This window comes from Empidonax traillii, unplaced genomic scaffold (genome assembly GCF_003031625.1).
Source record: "Empidonax traillii isolate 1590-97213 ecotype Southwest subspecies unplaced genomic scaffold, ASM303162v1 scaffold247:size2371522, whole genome shotgun sequence".
NCBI classification, from domain to species: Eukaryota; Metazoa; Chordata; class Aves; order Passeriformes; family Tyrannidae; genus Empidonax; species Empidonax traillii.
The window spans coordinates 2,258,037-2,269,380 of record NW_020955440.1 but is presented as its reverse complement, the minus strand read 5'-3'; the positions used below and the strand labels follow the sequence as shown (position 1 = coordinate 2,269,380).

The 11,344-nt window shown below is 36.5% G+C and overlaps 1 protein-coding gene across 4 annotated transcripts in view; it reads left to right on the top strand.

Moving 5' to 3' along the window:
* NAA16 (N(alpha)-acetyltransferase 16, NatA auxiliary subunit) overlaps positions 1-11,344 on the top strand; it is a 69,739-nt gene that overhangs the window by 16,430 nt on the left and 41,965 nt on the right. For all 4 annotated transcript variants that reach the window (XR_003571757.1, XM_027888850.1, XM_027888851.1 and 1 more), the window contains exons 3-7: positions 1,345-1,449; positions 1,997-2,154; positions 3,230-3,364; positions 9,336-9,489; positions 10,984-11,103. Coding sequence is in view for 3 of the 4 variants with exons in the window: in XM_027888850.1 (XP_027744651.1) it covers positions 1,345-1,449; positions 1,997-2,154; positions 3,230-3,364; positions 9,336-9,489; positions 10,984-11,103 (672 nt within the window). In the remaining variant the exon portion in view is untranslated. The remainder of the gene's footprint in view (positions 1-1,344; positions 1,450-1,996; positions 2,155-3,229; positions 3,365-9,335; positions 9,490-10,983; positions 11,104-11,344) is intronic.

Genomic DNA, 11,344 nt, shown 5'->3' with positions numbered 1-11,344 from the left:
GTTTGTCTCTACTAGCACTTGTGTTTTTGTAACTTCTCTGTACACAGATCTGTCTTTCCTGCTCTTGCTGCCTCTTAAACTTTTCCAGGGCAGCTAGCTGCCTTGGCAATCCATGTACTACTTGGGCTCTGAGCCACTAATGGCTTTGAAGCTTGGGAGTAAAGCCTGGAATGAACAGCTGAAGCGAAACTAAGCCAATGAAATGATCTGATGGAAAGCTGCACTGTTGTCACACTTAGCTTCAGAGACTAGGAATTTCAAAAGTTTAGTGAGAAGGTGGCAAACAGATGGATTGCTGTGGCTGGGCAGTTATCTCTTTGGTGTGGGAAAGCAGGAGTACCTTGGCCGTCTTCCCACAGTGGGGATATTCTCTTTCAAACTTCTTGATATTATTTGGAAGGTATCATTCTAACTTTCTCTGTTCTTACAGCATGGATGGAGGACAAAAAACCCCCACTTGACTCATTTTGGGTCATCATTTACTTTTGGTGCATTTTTACAGGTCTATCAATAAAACCTCAAACTGATGTTATAGCTGACCTTGAGATCATGGGCTCTTGCCATTAATACTGAGGAAAAGGTTGCAGTTGGAGGAAAAACAGAGTACTGTGGTGAAAAGGTGACTAATCTTCTGGCATGAGCCAAGACAAGTGATCTCTTATTTAACAAAAAAACTGAAATGTGAATCTGGAACAGCTGCCAGGTATAATGCATGCGTTACATGCAACTTGCTTCCCCCTGTGTGCCTTGAAGATTGGGGAAAGAGGGAGAGCAGTAGTCATATCCATGTATTATTTGATATCTTGTACCTCTCAGAATGTTGATAAAAATGCTTAGACCTTACTTTAAGGTCTTTTACACCCCAAACATGGTAGCAGGAAATACTCTTCCCTTAACTAATGGTTTGTAAGCAGTCTGTAACAGTGGAGCTGATGTGACAGATTTGTTTCTTATCGTATGACACAGCCTAATGAGTTGTTTTTTTTTTTTTTTTTCTTGGTCTGCCTATCTGGAACTTAAACACACATTGAGAAGCTCTCTAAATTTGCTTCAGCTTATTGTTAACTCCTTTAAAGCCAATTAGATGATTTTTTAAAAATTAATAAAAGTTTGTTTTGTCTGTGTTCGTCACATCTGTATGGTGCTCTGCAGTGGTCTTTTTAAGACCCGTTTCAAGAAAGGATATGCTTCCATATAACAGTCTTCAGCTGTGCTAGGCTGCTGTCATGATCTAAATTTATATTTTAATGGGGAACTTCATTGTGTAACAACTTCAAAGGATATCTTCACTGTGAAGCTGACATATGGGGAGTCAGAAACATAAGTATATGATACTTCTTACAGAGACACTCGCGATGAAAGGACTGACCTTGAACTGCTTAGGGAAGAAAGAAGAAGCGTATGAATTTGTTCGTAAAGGACTTCGTAATGATGTAAAGAGTCATGTCTGTATCCTTTGCAGTACAAAACGTGATCTTTTTGCTATGACACACTGTTGATGGAAATCTGAGATGGTGAGATTGACAAAGACTTCTGATGCACAGAAATGCTAAGATTTCTCTTTGCCAGTGAATAAAGTGGAGTCTCTGTAAAGTGTGGAGTCTAATTGAGGTTACAGATAGGCAAGAGAGAAAAAGGAGAACTTGTACACCAATTGTATTCCTAGAATGAAACACTTCTGTAAGTAAGAATTTGTTCTGTAATTGCAGTAACATATTTTAAACAATAAATCTCCAGGAATAACACTTAAAGTCTTATGAAGTTTGGATAATTTAATTTGTATAACAATGCTCAAGGGGGTTATGAATGTGACAACAAATTATTTGGAGGCATTTAATATTTTCAAATATGTCAATAAAGCCTGGCTGCAGTCATCAAACTGCATTTATAGTGGTGCTGATCTTCAAGGAAAATGTCAAGTTGTTCAGACTGTAACACAAATGCATAGCAGTTACTTTGTGAAAATTGTAAATGTATCTTCCTTAATGTGCATTAGGTTGGCACGTCTATGGTCTTTTGCAGCGTTCAGATAAGAAATATGATGAAGCCATCAAGTGTTACCGGAATGCACTCAAACTAGATAAAGATAATCTGCAGATCTTGAGAGATCTTTCTCTGTTGCAGATTCAGATGAGGGATTTAGAAGGATATAGAGTAAGTATTCTCTTTGAATTATTATTTATTGCTGCTATTTATAGCCCTCCCTTGTTGTTCTGTTCTATTATGAAGTCTTTTATTGTTGCTCCTTTTTTCTGTTTCAAAAGTGTTTTAAGCTATTGTTTAGGAAAGCATGAAAACATACTGCAGCAGAGCTCCATATAATGTTGAGAGCAGAACTGGAAATAGTTGTTCTGTGAATTTGACTTGTGGATCACCTTGTAAGACTAGTTTTCAACTCATTTTTCACAAAATAATTAAAAAGGGATGAGACTTTGATTAGCAAATAGGAGTACTTGCAGTGCTAATATGAAATTCTGCAAAGGGTGTTTTGGGTGCATATGCTGAGGTGGTTTTTGTGAAAAATATACTATCATGTTTCTTCTGAGCATGTGGGTAACTTGGCCCTTGATGACTGATTTCTTGAATGCCAATGCTGATTATTTTCATAACTAAAATGCTAATATTTGTCTAAAAACAGAGTTAGTAGTTTCAAAATAGCTGATTTGGCTGTTTCATGTGAAGTAGAGGACTGGACTCTGGGCTTGGCATTAGCTGGTCACCTTACTGAGGATGTTGAATTTGCTAATGCAAAGGGAAGAGGGAATAGCTGACTTAAGGATATGATTTGACTCAGGAAAAGATTCTGAGAAGTGCCGCAGCAGTATGAGGACCGTATGCCTAGGCATAAGGAGAGTGGGACTGCTCTTTCAGTGGCAGTGAGCTCGTGCTTTCTAATGGAAACTGCTCTCTGAGATTTCAGTGCTCTATTTCTGGAAATAATTTAGGCCCTTAAGAGTTGTTCCTTAAAGTGACACCTTTTATATAATTTTTTGTCCCAACAAATAAGAGTTTATGCTTTGTGCCACAACTCTTATATTTAGAATGTAGCCCCTGGATTTATAAGACAGAAACTTGCTGCTTTTCCCCATGCTGTTAGAATTTTAAAAGTTCCCTAGGGCTTTTAAAGGTTCTTTTGAAATATTAGCTGTACTGGTGGTAAATCATGATGAATGTGGAGTAACTCTGTTTAGACATCTCTTGTTTTAAAATTGCTTTTCCTTTACTGAAGGAGACAAGATACCAACTGCTTCAACTGCGCCCCACACAACGGGCTTCGTGGATTGGATATGCCATTGCATACCACTTACTAAAAGATTATGATATGGCCTTAAAATTACTTGAAGAGTTTAGGAAAACCCAGCAGGTAAGAATTCCTGTTCTGGAAAGAACACTTTTTGTTTAAGTGAATCAGTGTGTAATCAGAATCTGAGGAATTATTTATTCATAATTAGAAATCAGTTATGATTTAGGAAGCAGGTTTTTATTTGTGGAGCTTTCTGCTTTGAGCAGCAAGATTTCCAGGAGCTTAGCAGCTGACATAATTATACAGGGATACTGTTCCTCCCTTTCAATAGATTGTTAGGGTTGAAGATACAGGAGTAGTCTCATGTGGAGTAACTGAGTAACTCAATGCTTGTGAGGCTTATAGCTAAAGAAAACCTGTGATGATGCTGCCCCTTTACAGTAGGTGAAACTACAGAAAATACTGTTTAATATTGGATGTGCTCATTTGCCCTTTCTCTTACCATAGTCTGGATGCTGTTACATCTCTGGAAAGGATATGAAAAACTTTCATTGGTTTGTATGCATCTATATATAACACACTTTAAAACCAGTATTTGCTTTCAAGGCAACATGAAAGTGTAGCTGAAAATACTTTGAACAAGTTTGGTGTTACTGGAACTTGGAGTAAATCAAGTGGTACAAATGCTAAAGTCACTGAGTATAACCTTTTTTTAAGGGAGAGATTATTCCCTTGTTATGTTACTGCTAATGCAGAGCTATGCAGTCTGAATTAGTAGAACAGAGTGAAGGGGTTGATTATTCTGTAACATGGAAAGAAAAAAATGTGTTTATAGATACATTCAGCTGGCAGGGCATCCTGGAAACCTTTTATAAAAATCCTGAGGTGTTACCTAATCTATAGATGGAGATTTTTGTTCTGAAAAACCCACATATCCTTTCTGAGTTGTTATACGTTGAATTAACTGTAAGAAAGTAAATTGCCAGAAGAGACTAGTGTTTGTCCTAATCAGATATTGTGGTCCAAGAAAGGATGTTGCAAGCTAGGTGTATATAGCTTGAAATTTCAGAAGAGCTATAACTTCAGTGTTGAGTAAACCCTGAAAGCAATAAGTTTAAATCAAAATTGGATCATCTATTATGAGCTGTTGACAACCAGAAAGTTCTTAAATGAGTCAGCAGAGCCCAATCTGAGTTTAGTGTCGAAATGACTTTTTGAATTAGAATATATAATAGATGGAAGAACTGCAGATGTAGTGTGAGAAACTGAAGTTCTTTCAAGGACTAAGAGGGCTTAATACTGGTATTTGGTCCATTGAAGAAAACAGAAGTGACACTGTTAGTGTTGTTGTCTTTTTTCAAAGATAGTGTGTGAATATGCTTGTTTGGGGGCAGTCATGATACACTGTTCAGTTTACTGTCTAAGCAGATTTAAATACCATCTGCTATAGATGAACATTTTAAATCAGTTGAGTGTGCTGTGTAAGTTACCACAATCTCAAATCTCACCCTAAAACAAAGAAATCCTTAGAAGATCTCAAGCTGTCATGCCATTTTCTGATGAAGCTGGAGATGCTTGGGAATTCCCATAAATAGGAAGATTGCTTATACATGAACAATGAGCTGGTTTAATTGTTGATTAGCATCATATCAGACATAGTCAAGTAGTAGAAAAACTTAAGCACTGAAGGACAGAAGTACACTACAAGTGTTGGACAACATAGTTTTATAGAAAATTAGTCCTGTCAAGCTTTCCTCTTTATTTAGATTGGTAGAGACAGTCAAGTGATAAACTTAGCTGTCTAAACACTAAAAATACATATGAACACATTAGTTTGATTTCTTTTGAAAACAGTCTTATGGTTTGCTGTGCCAGCTCCCTAACGAGTGCAGGCCCATATAGAACCCCAAATACTGGAAGAGAGAATCAATGTGTTGGGTCCAGAGCAGTGAGGAGAGGCCAGACAAACCCACAGCTCAATTTTGCCACACTTTGGCTTTTCTAGGATAGTCCCCAAATGTACTGGTTTTTCAGTGTCTGGACATTTCAGTCATTTAAGTCCAGGATACTTCATTGATCTTTCAGGTGTTACACTTCTTGCTTACTTTACTTCCCAGATCTGCCCTCTTGCCCTGTACTTTGTATGCACTCAACTCAGTAGATGATCTTGTGACTGACTTCATAGACTGTTGTATGTAACTGTAATAAAAGGGTGGTGGCGTTCAAGGTTTAAAAGGATGGTTGAAAGACTGAAGGGTAGTGAGTGGGAGTCTTCAGCAAACCGATGTTTTTGAGGAGTTTTATGGCATTTTGTATTAAGCCTGGTACTGTTTACCAATCATGTTAATGAATAGAGAAGAAAATGTAACATGCTATATAAAATGCTGCTGTCATAGTAATTGGTAAATAATGGTGATGTACAGTGATGGTATTTATTTACTTGAATTACTCAGACAGCTGTGTCCATTCATATGTGAATTGAAACAGCCAAAGCCAAGCAGTAAAAGTAAGAAAGAAAAACCTCAAGGAACTGTCATTTTAGTGATTGTGGGTAAATATCTGAAGATGCAGTATTACAAAATAATGGAGCTACTCTAGCTACAAACTCTTGCCAAAACCAGCAGTCTGACTTTTTCCTGTGTGCTTGCACTGCTTCCTTGTGCAGCACTGGTTGACTTGTGGAGGGCTGGTTCAGGAGTCAGAGTGACAGGAAAATAATCACTCTTTTGAAGGATTGATTGGCTGAACCGAACAACTATGAGGTGAGAGGGGAAGGAAGAAGGGGAATAATAGAGGGAAGTGAACTGCCTTTGTTGATCCAGGCTGCAGTTAGAATGACTTAACTTATTGCAAAATTGTCTCTCGGGGCAAGCTTATGGGTGAAAGCAAAATATATCCTTATTTCTGAGAAGCAGGGATTTTCTCTGTAAAGCATGGATTACTGAGAGATCAAGACTTACTGATGAGCCTGTTGTCAAAAAGTTAGAAAATGAAAAGAACAATATGGCAAGATAAGAGGACTAGAGAAAAAGCTATTTGTGAAGGGCAGAGGTTGTCTTTGGTTACTCTAAGCAGAAAAAACCTAGGTGATTTTAGTACAGATTGGATGCTGAGTTTGGCAAGAAAGACAGGAAGCTTTCCTGGCAGGGCAGATGGAGTAGTGTAAGGAAGTTGATTAACAAATTGAAGTGATAAATTGCTTCTTATCATGGACAATTATATTCTAGTGGCTGAGTTATTACTGGAAATGGTGAATTTTCTGTCTCTTAATATCAATGTTGCCTGTCATCTGAAAGCTCTAAGTTGGCCAGATGCACAAAAAAGGGTTATGAGGTTGAAGGCAGATATCACTGCAGGAAGTGTAGCAGCTTGTGCTGTCCCACGTTAAATCAAGTGACTTAAGAGTCACTTCAGAATTTAAATTTTGGGAACCAAGGTGTAAAACAACTATGAAATTTGTTTTACTGTTGTATGTCCCATTTTTTCCTTTCTTCTTTTCCAGAACAAAATTTTTATTCTTAATTTTTATTTTATTCCTAATTTCTGCATCAGGCCCACAAATACAGATATGGACAGAAAACCTCTGGAGTTTTGGGGGTCTGCTCTTAGGTATGTTTTGGCTACATCTTGTCACATTCTTTCAGTGACAACTGTGTTAGGGCATCTACAGATGTAAAGTTGACTCTTCTTTGGTCCAGGAGGAGAGGAAGAAATTTATTCTGAAATGGCAGAATTGAATTCAAGTTGGACATCTGTGCAAAAATCATAACTCTTCCGGGGGAAGGGGGGAGGAGTAAAGTTGTGTTGTGCAGCAGTAACAATGACGTGGACAAAACTCTTTGTAGAATATCCTAATCTTTATAAGACAATCTGATTATTCAGAGTAAGTATTGGGGCTATTAGCTGCTTACCTTCTGATGAATTACACATTTAAGCCGTCATTAACCTGATGAGATTTCAAAATTTCTTCAAAAACAGGCTTTTCTTAAAGTTATTTTTAAAAATAGCTTTTTAAATGAAGTGATAGTAAGTGTAGTATCTTCCTATTACATTTGTTCTGTGTTTAAGAAGGAGGTAATTTGATTTTTTTTTTTAACATTTGATCTTTTTGTTATTCCTGCTGAGCAAGAACAGCTATGAGGAGGTCGATTTAAAAGTGCTTCTCATGTCTTGTATATATTTATGGGTTTTGGATTATCTGCATTTTGAAGGCCTAAAACCAATTCATGATATGCTAAAAAGCTGTGCTGCTTGTGGAATTCAGAATTTAGATGTGTATTGTATTGGAAGAAATGATATTTTTAGAGGGGAGGAGAAGGTGAAAGAACTAAATTGGTGCTCTGCAGTTTTGTTCTGTGGCGCTGCAGAGTAAAGGTAAGCAAGAAGACATGCTTAAATGCTTAACCCCTGTTCCAGGTGTCAGTTCTGTGAAGCAGCTTAAAAAATGCTTTCACAGTAACAATGTTTTTTAGTGATTTCCAGTGGGTAATAAAAATTGAGCAAAGATAGAAACAGAAATGAAGCTGTAGATAGAGGAAATACACTTTAAGAAGCAGGTAGAATTTCATGCTACCTACTTGCTGGTATGTGCAAGGTATAGTCTTGTTCCACTAGCTATCACTTGCTATGCTGTATTAGCTTCTAAAAAATAAGTACTTGAATTATGTTAAGCCCCCAAACCCATGTTCATTGTCAGATATAGACATCTTTACAATATTTTATTTAGTTATGCTATCTTTCAGAACATTTGTATGTAAAGGCAAATATTTCTAAAAATGCCCAATACTGTAAAGTTGCCTCTCAAAATTTGAAGAGCATATATTCAAAAATGATAAATCCTATAAAATGAATTTGTGCCTAGGGGAGGGCTGGAAGTAATGGTTTAGAACACTATCCTTAATGAGAGTGTTCCTTTCAGCCAGTTTAATGTTTTGGCTTTTTTTAATTTTGTTTTTGTTTATTAAATTACTTGGCTCTGTGAAGGCAGGAAAAGCTTTATTCAGGGAACAGAAGAGTAATAGTAAACTGTTCATGACCAATGTGACTTCAAAGTGCTGCTTGCACAGGAAGAAACAAAGTATGTAGTATCATGGGAAAGAATGTCATTAATGTTTGTCAGACTTGGCAGCTTCTTACTTATTTTTTATGTAAAAAATCATGTAAGTTTATAATTGTCTCCTCCTGCAATTTCTATTGAGACAGTTCATTTCATACAGTAAACTGTTGTATTTTGCTGCTGGGCATTGTCTGGAGACCTCTGAAATTCTTGCAATTTACTTACTGTTGGAGTAGTTTTTGAGTATATTAGTGAAGAGCATTTAGTATGAAAAAAATATTATAACTCTGGCAAGACTTTTCATTGCCTAAATACATTTTAAGGAGTTAATCCCTGAAAGGAATGATTTTGAATGTCACCTTGCTTCATTGTCTGTTGTATCACTTCTAGGTGGATGAGCCACTAGTTTTACTACAGCCTATAGAAAGTCCTAGGTATGCAACTGAGAGCAGACCTCAAAATAATTATCTGTTGCTTGAAAACACTGCGTGCTTGTGCACTGTACTTTCTGGGGGATTGAAGTATAGTACGGAGAACACTGGGTTAGAAAGGAATAGTGTAAATTTTCTATCTGAAAAATTCCTGTTGTCAAGCTGTGGGCACTGTTTGGATGGTTTGTTGCCTTTGGAAATAGTTTGATCCAGAATTTTGGTATGCTGAAAATAATATTGTGATATCCCAGCCGTGTGCTGTAGAGCTTAAGTCAAAAATGTTGTGGAGTCCTTTAGAAAGAAAATACTATGAAGATCTTTGCTTTCTCTCATACAATTCAATAACATTTCTGAGATTTCAGTTTTTAATTATCATAGTGATAAAGAAAAGAGAAATAAAGGATTTATTCTGGACTTTTATCTGACAAGGGATATCCTGAATGAATCTGATTTGATTGTGAGTAATGGGAGTTTGACATTTTGAATGTTTAGGTGGGTATATAAGTAGACCTCATACATTCCATAGGCTAAATTTTGTTCAGTAATTTTGCATACATTGTGAGGTACAGGTAAATGCTAACTAACATGGTTTTTTTCCCCTCAGGTTCCTCCTAATAAAATAGATTATGAATATAGTGAACTGATTTTATATCAAAATCAAGTGATGAGAGAGGCGGATCTTTTTCAGGAGTCTTTAGAACATATAGAGACATATGAAAAGCAAATATGTGATAAATTAATAGTAGAAGAAATCAAAGGTAAGTCATTATTTTTCCCTGAGCTAATTTTGTTGTATATTTTTGCTAATGGCTTTCAGATATAATAAAGCAGTAAAAGAAAAAAACAAACAAACAAACCACAAAACATGTGAAATCTTTAATATATTTGGAACAATTACTGTAGGGAAAGTGGCACTAGGTCATTTAACTTGGGATGAAACAGGAGTAGAGGTGATCTCAGAGATTATTATATTGGTAGCTACTAGAATAGCTTTCCATAAATCAAGACTATTATAACCCAGTTTTAATCTTATGAAAAAGAATTTCATAAAGAATACTGTTTGAAGTACAGACACTGATTATTTTTCTTTCTTTCGACTGATGTATCAAATTCTTGTTTCCTTTTTAAGCTTTTTTAATGCACTTATTTGTATTGCCCTATCTAAGTAAATACTGAAGCTGACTTTTTTGGTTAAAAATAACTCACAGTAATTTTGTGGATTTGAAGTACTACTAACTTATTCTGAATATGTGCAAGTAGTGGCATATGTTCTTCAGCTACTCCTTGCTTGCACAGTTGTGGTGGGTTGACCCTGGCCAGTGGCTGAGCCCCCACACAGCTGCTCGTTCACTTTCCCCAGCCTGCCTTGTTGAGTCAGGAGAGGGAATAGGAAGAACAAAGGCAAGAAAACTGGTGCATTGAAATCAAGATATCTTAAGTGATGGAAAGAGGAAAGAAAGAAAAAACCCAATGAACCCCAGACCCTCAACTGATGCAAAGGCTGCTTTGCATCACTTAGACTGCTCGGCTAGTCTCCAAGCAGTGGCCACCTGCCCACTCTTTCCCCTCAATTTTTAATACTATGTAGCATAAAATATCTTTTTGGTCAGTTTGGGTCCTCTGTCCAGGTTATTTACAATTCCAGCTTATTGTCCATCCTGGCCTACTTGCTGAGAGGCAGGGTAGAGGTAAAAAGACAAAGCCTTGATGGTCTAAGTACGGCTTAGAATAGTGAAAAACATTGGTGTGTCACCAACATCTAGTCACAAATAGAAAAACGCAGTGCAATATGAGCTGCTGTAGAGAAAATTGATTTCATGGAAGCTAGATCTGGTAGAACCACTTACTTATTAAGCAAACCAGTGTGATTTAACTGGTTAAAAACTGGTTAGTTGGTGTGAAAAATACAGATGCCCTTAATTAAATAGCTTGGTGGAAACTGATATAGTCATGTATTAGAGTCCTAGAAGAAAGAGTTTCTTGTTCTTTTGATAATCATAGTAAGTATTTTAAATACTCACATATAGATCTTCAAATAATCTTTTTCACAGATCATGAATGTTCCAAGCTCTGAGCTCTGTGTGGTAGCTTCAAGTAACACTTGTAACATACAGCAAATGCCTTTGGAAAAATAAAGCCTCTTTTTAAGTATCTGTGTATGATTAAGCCTAATTTTATGTATCTAGTATTCTGTTCTTTACTTGCAAGTGTTTTCTCATGTAATTCATAGCTCTTTACTGCATTGCCTTTAGGAGAGATGTTACTGAAGTTGGGAAGACTGAAAGAAGCTGGTGAAGTATACAAAGAGTTAATTGAGCGTAATGCAGAAAACTGGTGTTATTATGAAGGCTTGGAAAAGGCCCTACAACCTAGTAAGTTTAGCTACACAGATAAAATAAAAATACATATGATATAGGGTATACTTCTTACTCCTGTTTGATATGTTACTGCTTTAGATTAGAAAGTTGTATTTGCGAGAAAATTATGTATCTTCTGATCTTGAATATTATGCAGTGTGTTCATTTTTAAAATGTTCACTGAGAAACCTCTATGCATGAAAATACCACAACAAGTATTTATGTTCTTGGAGTTAAGAGTGGCATTTACTAACAT